Source organism: Plutella xylostella, chromosome 5, assembly GCF_932276165.1.
Source record: "Plutella xylostella chromosome 5, ilPluXylo3.1, whole genome shotgun sequence".
Lineage (NCBI taxonomy): Eukaryota > Metazoa > Arthropoda > Insecta > Lepidoptera > Plutellidae > Plutella > Plutella xylostella.
Window position 1 is genome coordinate 11,479,285 of NC_063985.1, and position 22,676 is coordinate 11,501,960.

Here is a 22,676-nt window from a genome sequence, read left to right on the forward strand (position 1 = left end):
AGCCGAAAGGGCGTTACTCTGAATAACTTTTATCCTACGTATTTTTTTATATTCGTGAAAAAAAAAACGCTTCTCCATATATTTTTTTTTGGTCACGTGACCTTTTAGTTAGACGACCTGTTTTATTTTGGTGTTTTAAAAGCAGAACAGTAGTTTGCAGAACTCTGCATATACAGGGTGTCCCAAAAGGTTACGTAGCTCGCAAAGGCGGTGATATGGGGTGGTCTGGGTGAGGTATAATATGTACTTAAGTATGTGTATTTTGGATATGATAGAAATAATATTTTTGTTTCTTAAAACCAAAATAAAATAAAACCTTGTTGCGCTCTTTTGCTCACTGTAAGTACCTACAAATATTGCTGTATTAAAAAAATTGCGGTTTTGTAATAACGATTATAAAAAAAGTTATTTTCAAGTCAAGGAGTCAGTACCTAATTACAATTTCAGTCAACACCAGGTGAACTGAAAAAAATAGATAGTTCTTATTATTCTATAATCACTTTAGATCGCAAACATTGTAACTCCACTTTTCTCGGCGAAAAGTCAATTAGTGTCAGTTGGTGTCAATTAGGGCATGCAATACCGGAATAATTTTCAATACCGGTACTGAGTTTCGGTATTACTACTTCGGGATTCCGGTACTAATACCGGTATTAGACTTTCTTGTTGTTATAAATGGCAAATATTGTGTTTAAAGGACTATAGGCCAAAATTAAACAAGAAAAGGCAATCAAATTCTGTAATTATAGATATAGATTTCTACGACAATTGAGTATTAGAGTTAAAATGATAGATTTTAAAAAAAAATTGGTGTCGGTTTACGCATGGGCAACAGTAGATTTCCAACGGCCAAAAACTACATTAAACTATTGGAAAGAAGTGCGCTTTCATAGTATATAAGAACACAAGGCTAACTATACCTTAATCGCTTTATTTATAGCCTAAAAAGTCCGATTCCGGTATTACTTCAATACCGGTATTAACTTTCAATACTGGTATTGAAAAATACTTATTTTATTTCCGGGTTCCCGGTATTGCGGTATTGTATGCCCTAGTGTCAATAGAAACGTTTTTTGAATTAACATGTTTTGTTTTACTCTTTATTCGAAAAAAAAAACTGTATTCCGCATTTTACAATTTGTTTTCCTCTAAACCAGAAACCGTGATTTTTAAACAAGAAAATTTAGTAATTCCCTTTATTCTCATATACAACGTGCGATGTAGGCGAGCGTGAACGAAAACTATGCAATAAGCCTTTGTTTTTATTACTACTTTACTAAAATAAAATAACATACTCAACAATGTTAATATTTTTTTTTTGCAATATTGTAAAATTAAAATCTAATTATTAACATGAATTTCAACTTTTTTTTGCATCTATGCGTCGAATGACGGCATGACGGCTGCTGCAGCTACGTGCTGTCCAGACCTCCAACCAATCCCACCAGTACTGCAGGTTGCGTCGAATACGAGCCATTCTCTTCGACTTGACAAAACAGGTGCTCCTGGAAGGGCCATAAATCGCACGGCACCCGTACCGTATAGAGGCAACGGACTCCTTTGCAACAGCCTCCCAGATTCCTAAGTAGCCCATGCACTGCATGGCGAGCACAGCTCCAGCTTTTCGTAATGAATCCTTGGGATGTCAGCCCTCTAGGAACGCGGTTACTATTTTTAAGCTAAGAGCTAGTTCTCATCCTGCTCCGACAGTGAACGAACGCAAAGTATTGTACCCACTATCGATCACGCATTTCGGACGCCAAACTGACTGTCCGAAAGGTCGAGACCGTACCACCACGTACTACAGAGGTATGACTCGTTCGAAGAGCTTGTCAGGCTCTTACAGCAGTTAGATGTGTCGGTCAACGGAAAGATAATCTACAGGCTTGCTTTATTTATTTAGGAGCACTAATGTGGCCTTTCAGTCATTGAGAAACTCACTGGCACTCAGGCTGCGGTTGAACAGGAAGATAGACTGTCTAAACAAATCCTTTTTAGGCTAGTTAAAAAAAAACTTTAGGTAGGTAGTATGTCAACTAGAACTACAAATAAAACAGTATATGTGTCTCCTCTTAAAGTTGGTCACGAGGAGTTACGATGATTACGATCTGAGGTGACGCTGACGATATACAAGGTGTTGCAAAATGGGTATAAAGCTAAGCCAAAAGTGGATTTAGGGGTCATTCTGATCCACTTTTCTTCAACAATTTTGAAAATTCACAAAATAAAACCTTTTACAAAGAAACTTATTCGATCACGTGACTTTTTACTATAAAGACCGAATTTATTTTTCGAGAATTTCCAAAACTAGTAGAACAAAAGTTGTTCAGAATAACTCCCTGAGTCACCCCTTGTTGGCATAGTATAATCTTTTTGCAACATCCTATATAGGTAATATCAGGTTTACCTGGGCCTGTAGAGTGAGATTTGACCTGGCAAGGGGAGTCACAATAGATCTTTTAGGTTGCAGTGGCGAATGGGCACTGGTTTCCCTACCCTTTTCTATAACTATAACTATATGTAATTTTATGGCAATTCAATAATGGTATGACATTTACATATTTGAAAAAATAATAAAAAATATAGGTACATTACCTATAACCCTAATAAAAAAAAACTGGTTCAGCCCTTCCTTTAAACTTATAACACCCCTCTATTTCCTTCAGGAGTTCAAAAGCTGTGTTAAATACATATTTTTTATGAGTTTTTTTTTAATACTAGACGACCGTATGGCGTAGTAGTTATTGACCCTGACTACTGAGCCGAAGTTCCCGGATTCGATTCCCGGCTGGACCAGATCTTTGTTTAAACACAGATATTTGTTCTCGGGTCTTGGATGTGCCCGTAAAATGGCAATAGGCCCGCCCCCTATTACATTGGGATTTAAACAACACTGGCGAAAAGTGGGTGCAGCAATGCACCTCTGCCTACCCCGCAAGGGAGTACATTAGTACAAGGCGTGAGAGTGTATTGTATGTGTGTATATATGTAGATAAAGTCGCACTTAACCGCTTACTACACTATACCTTCATAGATTTAAAAAAATATGTACATTTTAGTTCTTCAATTTTTAAAAGTACTTATACTTTTGAACACCCTTTAGTGTACAGACTACCACATCTTAAAATATATATTATAAAAAATTACGGTTTTTGGTTTCAAATAATACAAATTGAGAACTTAATTTTCAACACCCTGTATATTGTGTAGCTTACCTAGCATACACAACCGTTAAAATAAAATATAGTTAAATTATTACCCCTCAGAATATAAACAGGCTCGCGCTTTGGCATACTGTATTGACCGTATAGTTCTTATTCGGAGAATCTAATAAGTGTCATTATGTGTAATGTTTACCTTTATCTATGCATCTGTAACTCTATAGTAAAAAATGTAAACAAATCGAAAAGGCGAAATGTTTTCTAAGAATTTTCATCTAAAATGTTTAGAAAATTAACTTTTCATAGCAAATGCATATGTATTATAATATTTGCAGTCATCATTTGTTGATTTAATCAGTTTTTGTGAAATATTTGATTAAAAATAAAATGGCGTGGGTATCGCTCCTAACAGGCCGCCACCAGGGCGACGACTGAAGAAATCTGAAATCTGTCACGGCGTCATCATTTTTAAACCGGAATTTATTAGTTTTTTGCAAAAAAAGTTGACTTCTGGTCCATTAAATCCAACTCTTTAAGGTATCTTTGTTAAGAATTTAATTACCTACACATACATATAAGATTCCATGAAAATGGGCCCTCTGATTTAGAGGGTTTTTTCATAATAAGTCGAAAAATGGCAAAAGACATGGTCTGTTTGCAATTTTTTTTAACATACTTATTATAATCCTGCACCAATTTCTAAGCAAATATCATGTTGAGTATACCCTCTGCTACAATATATATTTTTCTCAAAGTGATAGAAGCTACCGTTTTTTCCAATCTAATCAAGTATATCAAACCGACTTTAGCATTTTAGGTTTCGTAATCCCCTTAATATCAATTTACTTTTTAACTTACGGTGTAAACAAAAAACACGTTACGAAATTAATGCCAAGTGCGGAATGATGATGCAATGTTTAGAAAGCAATAGACTTATTACTATTTCGCATGAAAGAAAGAGAGAGCAACAATTCAAAAGGGCTACCTGGTAACTAATCACGTATAGTTTCAAGAGCTCGCATTGCCGCTTGGCGCTTGAAAATATACACGATTAGTACGCAGTGGTAACTGCTGCAGTATATTTTCAAGCCATAATTTTGGCCCAAATTACTTGAAAATATACGCGATTAGTGCGTAATGGCCTTGTATACTTTCAAGTAAATCATGGCACCATTTTAATTTGAAAGTATAGTTTCAAAACACGCGTGCACGGGCCGCATCATGATTTATGTCCATGCAACTCAGAATAATAACAGTCTCGAACAAATACCTACAAACTACAAACGTGAGACCACTCCTGTATTCTGTGTGTATTCTATTATTCTTTGGAGGTTACAATTTTAAAAACAACAGGACTACGACGAATACCTACTATTAGGTGATTTGACCTGTGGGATCTAGTTCTATAGCCTAATCTTTAAACTCACCAAGATGTTTAGAACTTACAATTCGCAATAAAAGAACAGATTCACAAAACAGGACATCATTTTATTTTACGATTCATAACATTTTACACTTTTTCTTAAAACTTGAGTTAGGGAGCCATTCTTCAGAGCATCTTCATGATCAGCACGGGCATGCCTGCAGCCGGTGCGCCGGGAGCGCCCTGCACTTCGCCGCAACCTGCGACACACGACCCAGTCAGTAGCTTATACTTAGTTCGAGGGGCCGGGGCTTCGCCCTTTGCCTCTGAATCGCGAGGAGGACTAATGACTTTAGTATGGTGACCAGGATGCGTCTCGAAGCAGTCGGCCCGGCACGGCTGGTCCCACACACACGGCGCGGGAGGCTTCCAGTGCAGGCAGCCCGGCCGCCGGCACTCCCCCGCGCTCCCCGCGCCGCGCCCCGTACCACCCCCTCCAGACCTATCAGATTTAACATCCTTCTTTTCAAACTGCTCCAGTATCATTTCCACATAACCTTCGTCAATCAGCATTGGAGGCGACTGCTTACGCGATCTATTACAGCAACTAGTACCCTTCATTGGTGGGTCATTGGGGGCCTGGGACAGCTTATTAGAAAATACTTCCTTTATTAGTTCATAGGAATCAACAGGCTGTTTCAAGGGCTGAGGCTCTTGTGGTGACGAAGGTTCTTTTGGCGACTGGGGCTCTTTCGGCGGACATTTGCAGCAAATTGGAGGTTTGATGTTTTTAAGGCAGCACTTACAGCATTTGTCCGCGGACTTCTCTTGCTGCTGCGGTGGCGCCATCTCCGGGAGGGTGGCCTTGAGCTCGCAGACTATGAAGCGCTTGGTTGCGGCGGCGGTGGCGGCGGCGGGGGCGGCGCCGGGCACGCGGAGGGGCGGCGCGAGGCCGCGCGCGCGCGCCCGCTGGCTCGGTGCGCACACCGGCTCCGGCAGCACCAGGCAGGGCGGCTCGCCCCCGCAGCCCGTGCGCCGGCACTCGTGCTGCAGCCCGTTCCGCTTGATGCAGTCGCAGCTGTAGTACAAGATCCCGCCGCGCAGCTCCCGACTCTTCGTTCGTTTCAGCTGCTTTCCTTTGTCACCCTTTTTTTCGGAGCCACTCCCCTCCTCCTCCTCGAGTTCGGAGCGTTTCTGCAAACACGATATAGATTAACAGAATGTTCAGAGTTGCCCGCCGCTGTTTACAGAAGCTGAAGTTATTACCGAGGCGTGAGGGCTACCACTGCGACATCATGTCGAAGTCGCTGAAGCGCAAGCTCTGTCCGCAGGGCGGGCAGCGCGGCGGGCAGCAAGGCGCGCGGCAGGGCGGGCAGCAGGGCCCGGTGCGGCACAGGTACCGGATGGACCCCTGCTGGAAGAACTGGTTGTCCTGCAGGCCGTTGCGCTTGAACGCCGAGCGCGGCAGGCACTGCAGCTGTGTACCAGAACCCCGCGTTAGTTTTCACTCATGCGAATAGCACAGTGCCTACCTATTCTGGTATTCACATGAAGTCTAATGTGCTAAGTGCGGAAGATTAGGGGAATGCTCACCGGAGGACCGCAGTCTTCATATTTGTAGCAAACCATGGGGCCGCAAGGTGAACACCTGGGAAAATACAAATAGGTTAGTGGGTCATCTTGGATAGATTAGGTGCTCTCTACCAGCCGTAGAGATGGTTCCTATTATACTCTCTCGTCAGAATCTTACTTACATTTTGACTGGGAATTGGGTCCAACCGAAGATGAAATAAATATGGAGGAGAGGGTTTATTTATTTAATTTTACTTTGTAATTTGTAAAGTTACATCAAAAATTATTCGATATTTTTATTTTTACTAGATAATTTTGACTTTATTTTAAAATTTCACTTTTTATATAAAAATCATCTGAATGACACGAAGTCAAAATTTCTTCTGCCGTGTTTTGTTTTTTTACTTCATTCGTCAAATTTTCTTTTTTATTTTGTCAAAAATTATCGCCAGCCAGTCTTTTGAAATCTCGGTGTGCACTTCCAATAATTACTGTTGATCAGTGGTTCTTGTTAACGGACCCGGACGGCGTCCGTCCGAAGACTGCTGTGTGTGGGTGCGCGTGCGCGTTGCGCATGTGTTTGCACAGAGCGGCGCGCGCGGGGAGGCAGCGGGGGGCGGGCAGCGTGGCGCAGGGGGGCTCGCCCTGGCAGCCCGTGCGCCGGCACTGGTTCTGCAGCCCGTTCCTGCGCAGGCAGAAGCAGTCCGTGTACAGGATCCCGCCGCGCAGCTCCCGGCTCCTGCAGGCTTGCAGGTTCATGGCGACGGTTGATGTCAGAGAAATCTAGCTAAAGTCCCGTTTACACAGGATATAATAATAAAGTTAGTTTTTTTGTATTTTCACAAAGAATTTATAGTAAAAACATAATGATATCTGAAAACTGATGTTAAATCATTGTGAGTAACTTTTTTAATTTGTATTTTTTATATTTTCACGAATAATTTTGATAATAAAATACGATGATGACTGTTACTGAATCATGTTAGGGAATGAATTTTTTACATTTCTAGTAGGCTACATAAAATAATATCTAGTTGGCTAAGCGCGTAAAATGTCGCGTTTTATAACACCCTGTCTAAATAAAAATACTTTGTACAAAGTACTTGAAAGCCATCTACTGGGCATCCCCGGGAACTATAATAAAAAAGAAGGTGGTAAAATATTTGGCAGTGTGTGAAGTACATTAGCCAATATATTGATACTGGCATATAATATTCTTTCTGAAAAGAATATTTCAAATACATTTTCAAAATTATTCCTCATTTGAAGCCGGCAGAAGTGTTCTGTAGAAGAGAACGCATTGAAGAAATCAGTTCATAAAAATTCTTCAAGTGAAAACAACTAAAAACGTCAAAAAAACATTAATTTAAATCATCAAAAATAATTTAATATACTCCTATACCGTATATTACTTGAAATACCTACTTTTCCAGACCTTCCGGTTTCCAGATCCAGTTTACGAAATAGCATTAGCTATTTCTAATTTCTACATTTTATTTTAAGAGTAATCTTCACCAAACCCTAAAATGTAAGCACAATACATACATATCCTAACCTACATTACTTCTCATTCCTCCTCAGCCACTTCCTTTTTCCTTCCATTAACCTTTTTATGTTCTCCACATCCACACCTCCGATATACTTTTTCCTTCCATTAACATTTTCTTCTCCCCCAGGTCTTGCGGAGGATGTGGCCCATGCTGCGGCCCCTGCGGCGGGTGCGGCCCGTGCTGCGGCCCCTGCGCCCCGCTCTGCTGCCCCCCCCAGCCCTGCTGCTGCGAGCCCTGCTGCAAGTGCTGCAATCCTTGCATCACCATCTACTCTTGCTGCACGAAGATTTGCTAGCAGCTGCCCGGTTGTCTTGTCTGATTCAAGTGCCGTTTTTGTGAATAAAATTGGAAAATTGTACTTTTGCTTTTCATTTCTGTTAGGCCTGTCTCTATAGGCTCAGTCGGAAAACGTTCGCAAAATGTACCGCTCCTTATCCCTTCCGGGTGGTTAGGTCTGAATGTCAAAACGTATCTAGGTACATAACGTACGTATTTCAAAAAGAAATTTTCCCGAAATGACTGATTTTCATTAGGTTAAGGTCCATAATGTCCCTTTCCCAAAATGTCCCCTGGTTTCATAATGTCCCTTTCCCGCAATGTCCCTTTCCCAAAATGTCCCTTCCCTAAAATGTCCCTTTCCCATAATGTCCCCTGATTCCGAAATTGGTAAAAATTAAAGCACTATTTTTTATTCTAATGATAATTACTTCCTTAGCACAAAAGGTAAACAATCTTAGTGTGTCTTTTTATTTGTATTATTTGAAATTATTGAAATTGAAATTATTTGAAAACGATATAAAAAAGGTTTAAAGGATCGTTTACCTTTTGTGCCAAGTAAGAATTGAATGTAGTATATTTAGGCACGTCAATAAAACATAACAAGTGATTTCGTCAATAATATTTATATTATAATATAAGAAAAAAATCAACAAATATAAATTATAGGATCCTTTAGGTCGCCTGGTTCTATGATGATTAGGGTCAATTCAGACGTACCACAACCACACCACAGCCACAACCACACCACACCCACGCGGTGTGGTCGGGCGTATATTTTGTATTGACAATGAATAATCCAATTCACACGTGCCACATTTTGCCGTTGTTATCGACCACCTGTGTAATACGACCACATCGCAACCACATCGCAACCACAACGCAACCACATCGCAACGGCAACGCCGCCACGCGGCGGCGGCACCGCGGCAACCTGTTTTCCGTATTAACTGCACACGACGACGTGGTTACCACATCGCAATGACAGCGACAACGCAACCACATCGACATTTTGTCGCTGCCACAACGCAACTGCAAAAAGCCGCTGTCACACAATTCACACGTAACCACAGCTTGACCACATTTTGTCGCTGCGACGTGGTGTGGTTGTGGTACGTGTGAATTGACGCTTATGAAATAAAATAAAAAAAAACAACAAATGTAAATCATAGGTATCAAACATTTATTTTAATTTAAATTATGAATTGAACAGGCTGAGTCTTAAATATATCACTTTTGTTAAAAATGAAGCCACGGTAATTATGTTTCCTTGCAGTTTTTTTAAATATGTATTTTCTGTCAAACTATATATCTCGTAGCTTTCTCTTTTGGTTTATTTTCTTAAATAGACTATCATTTATACGTCCATCCCAATACTTGGCTTCTTTCCTTAACATGTATATAAAGTAATACAAGTTTGGGTTCTTTTGTATACGGGCATTAATTCTTCGGTGCCACCCTTCTAAGGCGTTCGTCGTTCTATGGCGTTGGCCAGCACAGCTCAATAATTCCGGAGAATGTCTTGGGTACCAAGTGGATTCAAAATATCTCCGAAAAAGTCTCATTTCAGGAGAATTGTCTACCGATTGTATTATATGGCGCCATGCTTCCGGTATGAGACTAGCTGGCACTAAAGGAATTATTGCGCTCATTCTGGTCACATTGCGGCCATCTCTTGTTGCAAGCAGTTTATGTTTTTTTGAAAATTTCCAAATTGCATCGTTAAAATGATGGTAACAACCTGTAATTTCAGCCTGAGGAAAAACGGCTGACACTGCGTTAATAATAGCGAGCTCATAATCCGATTTGTTTTTTTTTTTATTTGGATGTTCATCTTCTCTCTTATAAGGGTTAAAAGACGCACGTATGTTTGCTCCTTCTTATTAGGTAAAAGAGCGTATATAACGGGTATTATATTTGTTACATTTTCATCAGATTCCATATCTAAATGTAATACAAACATCTGGTAAAATGGCTTTGGAGCCGATTTAAACATCCCATCCGCGTAGTATGAGACAGGTCTTCTGACTATTTTCTTCGCAAAAACTATTATCTTCTCCGCACTACCATCATCACATATTATAAAATCTTTGGCTAATTGTTGTGGTATTTGAATCGTCGCAGTTGAATCATTTGATAATAAAATCTATATTCAAATACTTCTTACGCGCTCGGTATAAAGAATTTTTAAGGGAACGAAAACTTGGTATTTGCATCTTGATGATTTGGGTTCTCATTTTTTAACTTTTCTAAAGATGATTCACATAATAATAATATGTTCTGAACCGGCCCCAAATTTTCGCAAACTTTCTTCTTTAATTCTGATTTAGCTTTTTTAATATTTAAAGCAACAATATCTATTTCGCAAGTATGCGGTGTTTCTCGCAAAACGGTTTTCTTTGTTCTATCTATCTAATGTCACTGATGCAGTACATACCATTCTATGAATACATCTCCATAATGTGCTGTCATCTTAATTTGTTCGGTTTTTATTGAACTGGAAGTCATTATATACCAAAGTGGGCTTTCCTTTTTGATTAGAAATGAATTGTAGTTTGTCGCTCATTATTAACTTTTTATCCGAACACAAAATGATCAACAGGATTTTTTTAACAAAATAAATATTATTTCAAACCTACCCTACTTTGTTGACTTGACAAGAATTTGCTATTTCAGTCATCAGTTTGACATTGAGCACTGGTGTTGCCATGTAAATAATTGATTGTCTATGGGTATTTGTGTTCCAGTATAGAGAAAATACTGAACATACAATTTAGTTTTTATCAACAAACAATAAATTTATAAACTTTTAAAATAATGGCATCATAGATTTATTTTATTTTGTTTATTGTAATATCAAAATGGAAACACAACATAAAACTAAAAATCGGAAGGGATATTTTGAGGAAGGGACATTTTGAGGAAGGAACATTTTGAGGAAGGAACATTTTGAGGAAGGAACATTTTGGGAAAGGGACTTTTTGAGGAAGGAACATTTTGGGAAAGAGACATTATGGGAAAGGGACATTTTATGGAAGGCACATTACGGGAAACGGACATTATGAAACCAGGGGACATTTTGGGAAAGGGACATTATGGACCTGAACATCTAGCTAAAGTCCCGTTTACACAGGATATAATAATAAAGTTAGTTTTTTGTATTTTCACAAAGAATTTATAGTAAAAACATAATGATATCTGAAAACTGATGTTAAATCATTGTGAGTAACTTTTTTAATTTATATTTTTTATATTTTCACGAATAATTTTGATAATAATATACGGTGATGACTGTTACTGAATCATGTTAGGGACTGAATTTTTTACATTTCTAGTAGGCTACATAAAATAATATCTAGTTGGCTAAGCGCAGTTCTTTAGTTATGGCGATAAGGGATATACCTCCTTACTATTGCTACATTTATAACATAACACAGCCTACGCTAGGAGCTTTCCCCGCACATTTTCACTATTCACGAAAAATCGCGTAAAATGTCGCGTTTTACAACACCCTGTCTAAATAAAAATACTTTGTACAAAGTACTTGAAAGCCATCTACTGGGCATCCCCGGGAACTAAAATAAAAAAGAAGGTGGTAAAATATTTTGGCAGTGTGTGAAGAACATTAGCCAATATTTTGATACTGGCATATAATATTCTTTCTGAAAAGAATATTTCAAAATTATTCCTCATTTGAAGCTGGCAGAAGTGTTCTGTAGAAGAGAACGCATTGAAGAAATCAGTTCATAAAAATTCTTCAAGTGAAAACAACTAAAAACGTCAAAAAAACATTAATTTAAATCATCAAAAATAATTTAATATACTCCTATACCGTATATTACTTGAAATACCTACTTTTCCAGACCTTCCGGTTTCCAGATCCAGTTTACGAAATAGCATTAGCTATTTCTAATTTCTACATTTTATTTTAAGAGTAATCTTCACAAATCCCTAAAATGTAAGTACCTACCCCAACCTAAATAACTTTTCATTCCTCCACAGCCACTTATTTTCCTTTCATTGACCTTCCCAACCTTAATTAATATTTATTCCTTCACAGCCACATCTTCTCATTTTTCCTTTCGCTAACCCCTTTATTTCCCCCAGGTCTTGCGGAGGATGTGGCCCATGCTGCGGCCCCTGCGGCGGGTGCGGCCCGTGCTGCGGCCCCTGTGGCCCGCTCTGCTGCCCCCCCCAGCCCTGCTGCGAGCCCTGCTGCAAGTGCTGCAATCCTTGCATCACCATCTACACTTGCTGCACGAAGATTTGCTAGCAGCTTCTCGGTTGTCTTGTCGATTCAGAGTGCCGTTTTTGTGAATAAAATTGGAAAATTGTACTTTTGCTTTTTCATTTTTGTTAGGCCCTGTAGGGACTCAATAGGCTCAGTACCGCTCCTTATCAGAATCAGGGAAATTGCCTATGATGGCAAAACTCTTCCGGGTGGTTAGGTCTGAATGTCAAAATGTACATGTAAGGCTGGCCATACACGGACAGCTTGAAGCAGTCAGGATAGACTGCTTGAAGCTGCGACTGCACAGCAAACTAGTCTTCTACGTAAACACATACACGGAACCGCTCGAGCAGTTACGACTGCTTCGGGCAGTCGGCAGCACGGTGAAATTTCATCGTGCGGTCAAGCAGTCGCCAGGCATACACTGACTGCTCGAGCTGTCGACTGGTCTCGCGCAGTTACCTCATAATTTCGTGTTTCTAATATTGTATGAACCCACAATTTTCTATTTTTACGCCGGCGTCGTCGTCGTATGAGCAAAAGCAGCAGAAGTGCTTCCTCCTCAAAATCCATGTCGCTACTGATTTGAATGGACTTGTCGAGCACTTGATAACAACTGCTGCAAGCAGTTATCAATGGCAGCTTGAAGCAGTTGAATTTGACTGCTCGAGCAGTTCGTGTATGTTGGACACTGGCAAACTGCTCAAGCTGTCTGTGTATGGCCAGCCTATATGTATATCTACATAACGTACGTACTTCAAAAAGAACTTTTCCCGAAGTGACTGATTTCCTTCCGGGTGGTTAGGTCTGAATGTCAAAATGTAGTAATCTACATAACGTACGTACTTCAAAAAGAACTTTTCCCGAAATGACTGATTTTCACTAGGTCTTCATTTATAAATGTCTGAAATCCGTAAAGCCTGACATACTAGGTAGGGTAACGTAACGTACCTAGGGACACTTTCGACTACCCCAACTTTGAATGAAGTTATCGCAGCGTACAACTAAGATATTAATGTGAATGTGTGTGTAATGTTACTTTATTCGGTAGGATATATAATCTATTATCACTGGTATTTGTGCTGGAGCATTGGTGTGGCCAGATTTTTTTAAATTAAGATAAAAGTAAAAATGTTTGTTTTGACCCAAGGTACATTACACGTTTGTACCTTGGGACACCTTTAAGTGTACTTTGGGACAAATTGATCTATTATATTTTTGGTACAAAAAGTCTTGTAATCATCGTTATTTTATAACTACATTGACTTCGAATTATCATTAGTTTTTAACGAAATTATATTTTGCGATTTTGTATGAATCTTATGTTACAAATTGGAACATTCACTTTATAGGAATATTTTCTCCTTCTTTTACTTTATCTACTGCTTGTTTCAAAAGATCCAGACATACTGCAACTCTCTTCTTTCCAGTTTTACTCTGCCACTAATAAGAACAGAGATTTATGGCGTTATTTAGAAGTTAACAGTCTCCATAGTACAAAACCATGGTATACACTGTATACCATGGTTTTTTCAGTTGCTCTATCTCATTGAGGCATGCTCAAAATAGAGACATGGATGTCACGTATATATTTTCAGTTATTATATTTTCAGTATACTATACAGTGTCCCAAGGTACAAACATTAATGGTGTCCCAAGGTACAAAAAAGCAATATTTAACAAAAATTTCAATATCTTTATTTTTATGTTAGGAATCTTTCAAATAATTGTCGTGTCATAAAATTAAATAACTGAAAATATATACGTGACATCCATGTCTCTATTTTGAGCATGCCTCAATGAGATAGAGCAACTGAAAAAACTATACAAAAGCTACTTTTGACTCCAAAAAACTTCATATTGTTTTCACCACACACTCGATGCCGGTATGATCACGAGACTCACTAGTTTTACCAAGCGAGTAAAATACTATACCTAGGATATCCAATAATCGATATAAATTTCGTAATTTAAAAGATGCGCGACTGCAGCGCCGCAGCAGCGCTGCTTCCGCGCGACAATTAGCGACTAATTTGAAGGCGCCCTTATGCTAACGCTACAAAAGGACGAGAGCGGGGCCTCGGGCGGGGAAGCGGGGGAGAGATAGATTTTTGGGCCGTGTCTAGAAACTTTGCGCGGGTTGTATAGTGCCACAAACTTATCTGTTCCGGTGACAGCTCACGTAAATGTCTAATATTTCTCCATTCTATAAGATTTTAACTTTGCCCGTAGTGGTAATTCGCCTTTGCGGTTTTAATAAACCCATCTAATCAATATTAATATATAATTAATTAGTAAGTAATAAGATGGGAATCGATTTACTACCAGTTTCTATAACTCTATCTCCTTCCGGGTGGTTAGGTCTGAATGTCAAAATGTACTGATCTACATAACGTACGTAGGTACTTCAAAAAGAACTTTTCCCGAAATGACTGATTTTCTTTATGATTTCATTATTAAATGTCGGAAATGAAACTGTCAAATGTATGTATAGTCAGCTGCATAAGTAGCTGTACACATTTGAACCTTATCGAACTCACAAACTGCCTATTCAAACACTTGGTTATGTAGGTATAGTAGGTAACATAATCCATAATAGTATGGATCAGACAGAGCCGCGAGCAAAGGATTCGAAACCTCCGTTTACGTTGCGTATTTTTCCTTCAAGTCCATGTTTCCTACTGAATTCCTTCCCAAATGTCACGCGTTGGTACGCGCCTTGTGGACGCAACGGTCGCGCGTGATACGCACGAGAGAATCGCGGCGAATTCGCCCTTTCTGAACCAGGTCTTACACCGGACCGGTGTCCGTCGCGCCGAGTGGGTCGTGAAGCTTCTGTAGGGGGCTCGCTAGAGGTCGAAAAAATTGGGTAGGTACTTTAGTTTAAAAAAAATAAGGCCATCAATACAATAATAGATTTAAGATCATTATCCGCGTCGACGATACGGACACGGCGATCGGATCGGGCAAAATCCGACACGAGATGGGACGGGCCATATCATAACGGCGTATCGAGATCGGGTATCACGATACGCGTATCATGAACCGTCCACATATGCGATCATGATACGCGTCGACGATACGGGTACGGTGATCGGATTGGGCAAATGATACATGTCTGGACTCGGCTTTACAGTTGTCTGTACACGCCTTAACTGCAGGCCAAGCCAACCTGAATACAAACTGCTTAGAACGGCAAACCAACTAGACTCAAACTCAAAATCTAGTCTACTACGTGACCCTATATAAAACTAAGCCTTCCCGTTTCCCACTCTCATTCCTTCACCTCCAGTCGCCCGGCAAACTTATTTTTTTTTACAAAAATGGGTTGTAATCCTTGTAGCCCCGGCCCTATGTGCTGCACGGCGGTGTGTCCTCCCACCGTCCCCTGCGGGCCAGGGGGGGTCACCTTCTGCTGTAACAGTCCCCCTGCGGCCCGTCCCTGCCCCGCCAACCCCTGCATCAACATCTACAGCTGCACCACGCAGATCCTATAGAGCTGGAGCTGACAAGATTATCAAGAGTTTCAAGACTAACTTCAACCTGCTAACTTCAGTTTCATTACTTATGTACCGTGTTTACTGTGTTTAAATTGTTACAAATATTATAAGTACCTACCTTTATTCTTTACAAGTGCTTTCATTTATTGAGGGACCTAGTTAATTAGGGAGGCAGTTTAAAACATAGGCAGTAAATTCAATCACTTTATTCACAAAGACCAAAACAATGACATTTGGGACAGTATAAAACCACTTTACCACATTTGCGTGTGACATGAAGGTATCGCTACCGAAGAGGCACATGGACTGCACAACAGCAATTGGTCTGAAAAGGATAAGTAATAAAATTGTTAAATTATTTATTTGAGCTTTATTTATACAGTTAGGTTAGGTACTAGCTAGAGCTAGGTTATTGCGAATCCCTACTGTAGGTATTTACCTACCTAGGATTCCTACAAAAAATAAACTTGAATTCTTAATATTTAGTAAGAAAAAAACACTAACCGGCAACCCGTAATTGTTGATTAGCTCGTACCGCACTTGAGGATTAGACATATCCCTTAGATCACGCGGGTGCGAGGTCTTCCTCGTGTGTACGATGCCGTCATGCGTCACCAGAGGGCGCCGGCGGGTGACGGGGTCGAGGCCGTCGCAGTCGGGGCAGCAGCTGCGGCCCACGGGCAGGCAGGGGTAGGGGCAGGGCGGCGCGCGCGGGCAGATCGGCCGCTGCTTGGGCAGGCAGGGCGGCGGGCACGGCGGGTTGCAGCAGGGCAGGACGGGTGGATAGCACATCACCGGCTCCGGGCATGGAGGTATCTGTGGTGCAAGATGTTTGAGTTGTACAAAGTGTAAATACATATTCGCAGTGTCTGTATTTACTCAGTAATCATTCATATTCAACTTAGGTATTAAGCTAATAAAAGTCTTACTGGTGGTGGATCACAGGGCTCCGGCGGCGGACAGCACGGCAGCACGGGCGGGAAGCAGACGGGCGGGGGCGGCGGCGGCGGGCAGGGCTCGCACTGCGGCGGGCGGCGCGGGCGGCAGCAGGGCAGCACGGGCAGCAGCGGCGGCAGCACGTCGGGGCGCTGCGGCGGTGGGCAGGGCCGCCACACGGGCCGGCAGCGGCAGGGCGGGCACGGCGTGCACGGGCAGCACGGCGGGCAACAAGGCGGGCAGCAGCGTGGCGGCGGCGGGCAGTGGAAGTAGCACGGACCGTCCCCGCACGGCAGCGTCGGCGGGCACGTCGGGCAGAAGTCGCAGCATGGGGAACACATGCTAGGAAGTTTCAATCACTTGTTGACTTACTTTTTAGTTTAAACACTTTAAAATTTTGTTGTTTTTATAATATTTTGTTAAATTATAATTTATTTATTTATTTTATTGACATTATTTTTATGACCTTTCAAAAGTTTGTTATCTTTTTTTCATCTTGGAAGAATAGAGCAGCAGAGTAGAGTAGAAAAAGAGAAGTATAATGATCTTCCAGCCAGCCCTGCGACGTCTATGGTAGGCAAGAATCGTCAAAAATCCGTCAAAACTATCACTCAATTTGACATTAATTAGAAAAAAGTTACCACAAAAAATTTGTTAATAATAAATTTCCTAAAAAAACTAAATTAAATCTTAAAAAATCCTTTAAAAACCGCAAAATGGCCAGCGCAACGTTCTACACCTTCGACCCGTGCGTGCGGTCGGGCCTGCCGTGCGGCGCGTGTCCCCCCTACACGAAGGACCCGTGCGTGGCCAGCTACAACGACCTGCGGCGCTGCTCGTGCTGCCCCGGCGGCGGCTGCAGCGAGTGCCCGGCGCCCGTGCGGCCCTGCCCCTCGCCCTGCCCGCCGCCGCCCGTGCTGCCCTGCCTGCCGCCCTGCCCGCCCTGCGCGCCGCCGCCGCGCCCGCCGCCGCCGCCGCTGCCGTACTGCGAGACGGTGGCCATCCCCTGCTGCCGGCCCAACCGCTGCAAGCCCTGCCCGGTGTACCGCTGCCCGCCGCCCGCGTGCCGCTGCCCGCCGTGCAGCTACCCGGGCGTGGCGCGCTGCGGCGGCTGCTGTGGACCCTGCATGCCCGTCTGGTGAATGCAAGCCTATGTTTTGTTTACAACAATTTGTGGCCCTGTTTCGATACGTTTAAATGTTGTTATAATAAAAATTTTGAATTCAAATCAATTTGCTTTTTGTTCATGCTGGTATTTGTCAGGCTGTTATTCTTACTCCGACACAAATAGTTTTTTGAGAGCTACTGTGCGAAGTAAATACAATTAACCCTAGAGTGCTCGCGCTATGAGCATTTTGCCGCGCTCAGCAAAGAATGTTTAATATTTTGTGAACTATGCACTCCTCAGGGTCCAGCGCCTATGTAGCTGCCCTCTCGGTCCTCTCCTACATGTAACGTAAATTTGGAGAAATTCAGTGCACAGGTTACAGCAGGAAGAGAGAATTGAAGAGAGTGTGTCGCACGGGGCGGCAAAATGCTCACTGCGCGAGCACTCGCGTCAGTAAAATTAAAGTTATTTTCTTTACAATTTTTATGAAATATTATAAGTTTTTCAGTGTTTTTTGGTAATAATAATGTAAATGTAATGTAGGTATGTATCTATTTCAGTTTACATTCGATTTACGATATAACTTTGTTAATTTACTAACCAGTTAATTTTACGAAGAATTTACCTGAAAGAAATAGCTCTGCCCATAACTACACCACGTATAACAATAAAATCTTACATATGGACAGTACATAAGTGTTTTTTGTTGGTCCGGTGGTACAAATCTCCCGTTTTGTACCACCGAACCAACAAAAAACACCCTAAAGAAGAGAGGGTACATGCCTATAACTATGTCCATATAAGAAAAATAGCAGGTCAAAAAAGGATGCAATACATGAAGAAAGTTACTGTGCAACGAACACTTTATGTTCATGTTTCAGGATTGTATTGCTGAAATAAATGCTGCAGATGACAATAACTTCTAATTTTTTAAATAATTTTGAGATTTGTTGATTTTGTGTGGCTTAAGACGCATTTATACCTAAAAGATCAGAAATTTTCCCAAAGCATGAACGATAGCTCATATAGTGAATAATTATAATATTAAAACTATAAATATTACGTTTTCTAATACCATATGATTCATATTATTCAAATTATATACATTTATAAGATATCGTAATTATTAAGTGTCCAAAAAATACATTTTAATATGGGCGGCAAAATGCTCCCCACGCGAGCACTCGCGTCACACAAAAAGGCGCGACTACTCTAGGGTTAACTACTTACCTAATTATGGAGGTACATTAACATTTAATTAGTCAGAGGTATAATAGTGCTACACAATTTAACAGTACACCATAGAGAAAAAATAAATAATTGTGAAAAGAGTGGCATCTCAAGGAGTTTTTTGTCATACTCTATACGTCATACTGAACAGCGTCATCTCTTTTTATTTCTCAGCCTCATTGTACATACGTACAGGGTGCCCTTGGGACACCCTGTATATATAGATATAGCTGTTCCCGCGCGCTTCGCTTCGCCCTAAATAGTTTTCCCGTGGGAATTCCGGGATAAAAAGTAGCCTATGTTTTTTCCCAGGGTCTAGACCGTATGTATACCAAATTTCATTCAAATCCGTTCAGTAGTTATGGCGTGAAAGAGTAACAGACAGACAGACACAGTTACTTTCGCATTTATAATATTAGTAAGGAGTAAGGATTGTTATCACAAGTTATTAACTTCAATCTATAATGATATCCTAATCCTAACTATCCTAACTAATATCATAAATGCGAAAGTAACTGTGTCTGTCTGTTACTCTTTCACGCCAAAACTACTGAACGGATTTAAATAAAATTTGGTATACATACGGTCTAGACCTTGGGAAAGAACATTAGCTACTTTTTATCCCGGAATTCCAACGGGAAAACTTTTTAAGGCGAAGTGAAGCGCGCGGGAACAGCTAGTAAGACATATTTGCCTTAACTTAGTTGCACCACACAACAGTTATTACATTTATTAGCTAAATGTAAGTTCAATCTACATATTTATGTACCTACCTACATGCAACAATAAATAAAAAACAAATTATTATATAATTATTTATTACCTCGCATATAACAATGTTTCAGTTCTCTTTGCCAGTGCCGCCATTTCAGCTCGGTTCCCGTGGAACCACGTGGAACCTGGATCCATATGGAATCTGTTAGGTCGCAAGAATTTCATAAAAACACTTTTAGCTCATAAAGATGCTTTTTCTTGACACATCATTTTTATTTGTATATAAAATTTATAAATAACGATATACCGAGAATATAGGCTTTTATTTACAAAAATTAAACATGTTATTTGCGAGACATTGTAAGACAACTGAACTGACACTGACACGCAATTTCTTCATAATAGCCATAGATCATGACAATGTTGACATTCAAACACTACTTATCTATGTGTCTTGTTATTGTTCTATGGTCTTGTTCATAACGCCATCTTACATCTTTTTTGGTAATAAGAGTAATATAAAGAGATGGCGCTACCTTCTACTAAAAGTTCAGCCATTAAGGCAGTGACCCCCCCCTGCAGTACACGTAGCACACACTGATACTTATGGTGAGGCAAGCGAGTTATCTATGGTGGTGACTACGAACAGGCAAGCACGTGGCAAGCACTATAGCTGGGACGCCCTCCGGCCCGCTGCCTGAACCTGGTGGTGGATGCGGTGTCTTTGTGCAAGTTGGAATCTTCAGAACAGTAGTTTGCTTTGGGACACACAGATGAGACATTCTCAGAAAAAGGAAATTTAACACTCAGAATAAGTGCTTAATCAAAACAGCAATCCATACTTAATCCATATTTAAAAATGACAGATTATTTATTTGTCATATTACTTTTGTAATAAAATGATAGTATTTTTATAAAAATCTATATAAAATCAAATTAAACCCCATAAAAATTTGCAAACAAGAAAATACCCAAATAAAATTGTAAGTAAGTAGTTACCTGTTCTCCCAAGAACTTTGAAGATCTCCTGACAGACTACCGAATAGCTTCATATCCACCAAAAGTACTCAGGTACTCAGGCCTCAACGGTCAATGTAAGTACCTATAGAATGTCATACAAAATAAGAATTAAATGAAATAAAACAAAAACTGTCATCCACACATTCACAGAGTTCTCCAAACCCCCACCACCAGCAATCTATCCCCGATCCAGTCACCACAAAGAGCCCTCTTACTGTCAGTCCGTCCATTTTCAGCGCCCCCAACTCACCATGGCCGTGGTCCTCCGCTGCACGGAATGCCGCCCCCCGCCGGCGCGCTACGGGACGGTGACGGCGGAGTGCAGCGTGTACTACCCGCGCCCCCGCTGCGGCCAGCAGCGCCCCAAGCCCTTCCTGAGGGAGCCGCCCCCGTACTGCGATCCGACCCCGTCCAACGCGCCTAGGGAACCGTGAGTTTGTTTGTGTTTTATGAAAATTGTAGAGCAGATCTTTTTCAAGTGGAGTGGTTCACTACAGGACGTTAGCGGTCAGTTCTGCATACTCCTCTCTATTCTTCGGCCTATCATTAGAGCAGATAGGTAGCTAACCACATAAAATAATATTTAAAATAATTACGTAGGTAAGGTTCACATGTGCAGTAGGTACATTATTTAATACCTAAGTACATATTTATGTTTGCTACTACCTAAAAGGGAGGAAAGAACAACATCAACAAAAAATTCATTGTTACACCCAAGGTGGACATAGTTAGCTTAAAGCTAATTAGAATATCGCTATTATGATGGTAATACTTGAAAATACCAGTTCCGATGTGTAACCCGATCTTTTATAAGGCTAGTTTGGATTTATAGAATGTTGCAGAAGCCAGGATACCTACCCAAGCCAGCTTTTAAAATAGATCATAATAACTAGAACACAACTCACAAAAAAAACTCTGTACTGCAGGTTGACATTCAATATCGTATACTTGGACTGCCTTAAAAAAATTAACAGTTAAAATTCCACCCTGTTTAGAGGCATCATTCCACCCCACACACAATCGCATTAACCCTCTCACTTACCCTCATCCCCCCAGACCATGCTGCTACGACTTCCCCTGCAAAGCCCACTGCTTCAACCACGGCGCAGCCACGCGGCCGAGCGGCCGGTACGCTCGCACCGTGTGGTACCCCGGCGAGTGCTGCCCCAAGGTGCCCCCGTGCCAGGCCTTCACCTGCCCCAACCCGCCCTTCCATCCGTGCTGCTATTACACGTGTAATAAGCCTTGAGGGTTTGGAGTCCTTGGGGCAAGATTGTTGTGCTGTTTGGAGAACAATGGGGCAAGATTTGAGTGATGATTGGAGAAGAATGGGGCAAGATTGATGTGCCATATAGAGACCTATAGGTGCAATATTGGTGTGTAGTGTATTGAAGCCTAGTAGGCGGTTGGTCTGGATACCTAGGTACTTATTTTGTGGCTGATCTGATGATGTAAACTGATGTGGGTACTGGACTGGCTGGTGATGTCACTTGAATTAAAATGCAGATGTAATGCGTCATGTGATGTTGTCGTATGTTTACCTGTACGATTGTTAATAAGTATTATGTGTACCTAATGTAGTATTGTTTGTTTCCATACTTCAATCAAGTGCGTCCAGTCAGTTCGCAATCTCATCATGATTAAGTATGTTCGAAACCCACATAAAGCCTCCAATATCTTTGCACCAGGTATAAGTACGGTGTATTCAATAAAAAACGAAGATTTTTTTTTATTAATTGTTTGATTTCAGTATTTTTCAGGTGATTTTAATATTAGGAAGTAAAGCTTGCTGCGTTTATTGGCCTTGAATGTAGTGTTTGCTACTAATATCTTCTCACATTATGTAAATACTAACATGTCAGATGTGCTGGCGCACTCACTCCCACGCAGTACTTCTGTACTGTCGGGGAAATCAACTGGCTCGAGTTCAAAACAAATATCCCGTGCATAGCTCGTCTTGTGAACGTGTGTGTCTAATGAAGACGCCAGCTGGTTGTTCCAGTGCAACCTGCACT

At 41.0% G+C, this 22,676-nt stretch overlaps 4 protein-coding genes and 1 long non-coding RNA gene across 7 annotated transcripts; 3 read left to right on the forward strand and 2 right to left on the reverse strand.

The window, feature by feature from the left end:
* Positions 1-4,628: 4,628 nt before the first annotated feature.
* On the reverse strand, positions 4,629-6,566 carry LOC119692423. Of its 3 annotated transcripts, none has more exons than XM_038113068.2 (4): positions 6,279-6,550; positions 6,118-6,172; positions 5,331-5,718; positions 4,629-4,784 (listed from the first exon to the last, which is right to left on the reverse strand). In XM_038113068.2, coding segments are annotated over exons 1-4 (519 nt in total). In that variant the 5' UTR covers positions 6,281-6,550; the 3' UTR covers positions 4,629-4,710. The 3 variants fall into 3 exon arrangements, 2 of the variants coding, with proteins under 2 accessions (XP_037968996.2, XP_048489368.1); XR_007268296.1 differs by lacking the exon at positions 4,629-4,784 and adding an exon at positions 5,791-6,001 and having other exon boundaries at positions 5,680-5,718; positions 6,279-6,525; XM_048633411.1 differs by having other exon boundaries at positions 4,629-5,718; positions 6,279-6,566.
* Positions 6,567-9,907: 3,341 nt separating this feature from the next.
* LOC119692399 lies at positions 9,908-12,258 on the forward strand. The gene is made up of 2 exons (XR_005254224.2): positions 9,908-11,880; positions 12,030-12,258. It is a non-coding gene; the product is annotated as an uncharacterized LOC119692399 (long non-coding RNA).
* A 3,586-nt stretch (positions 12,259-15,844) lies between these two features.
* On the reverse strand, positions 15,845-17,074 carry LOC119692449 (DBF4-type zinc finger-containing protein 2 homolog). The gene is made up of 3 exons (XM_038113182.2): positions 16,583-17,074; positions 16,158-16,469; positions 15,845-15,978 (listed from the first exon to the last, which is right to left on the reverse strand). Exons 1-3 carry the CDS (start codon positions 16,928-16,930, stop codon positions 15,940-15,942), a joined length of 699 nt encoding a protein of 232 aa, XP_037969110.1. The 5' UTR covers positions 16,931-17,074; the 3' UTR covers positions 15,845-15,939.
* A 113-nt stretch (positions 17,075-17,187) lies between these two features.
* Positions 17,188-17,821, forward strand: LOC119692349 (small proline-rich protein 2D). Its single transcript, XM_038112636.2, has one exon. The coding sequence runs from the start codon at positions 17,306-17,308 to the stop codon at positions 17,729-17,731; it is 426 nt and encodes a 141-aa protein (XP_037968564.2). The 5' UTR covers positions 17,188-17,305; the 3' UTR covers positions 17,732-17,821.
* A 2,755-nt stretch (positions 17,822-20,576) lies between these two features.
* On the forward strand, positions 20,577-22,393 carry LOC105391287 (sperm mitochondrial-associated cysteine-rich protein). The gene is made up of 3 exons (XM_011562751.3): positions 20,577-20,735; positions 20,898-21,091; positions 21,718-22,393. The coding sequence occupies exons 2-3, from the start codon at positions 20,913-20,915 to the stop codon at positions 21,908-21,910; spliced, it is 372 nt and encodes a 123-aa protein (XP_011561053.2). The 5' UTR covers positions 20,577-20,735; positions 20,898-20,912; the 3' UTR covers positions 21,911-22,393.
* The last annotated feature ends 283 nt before the right edge of the window (positions 22,394-22,676 follow it).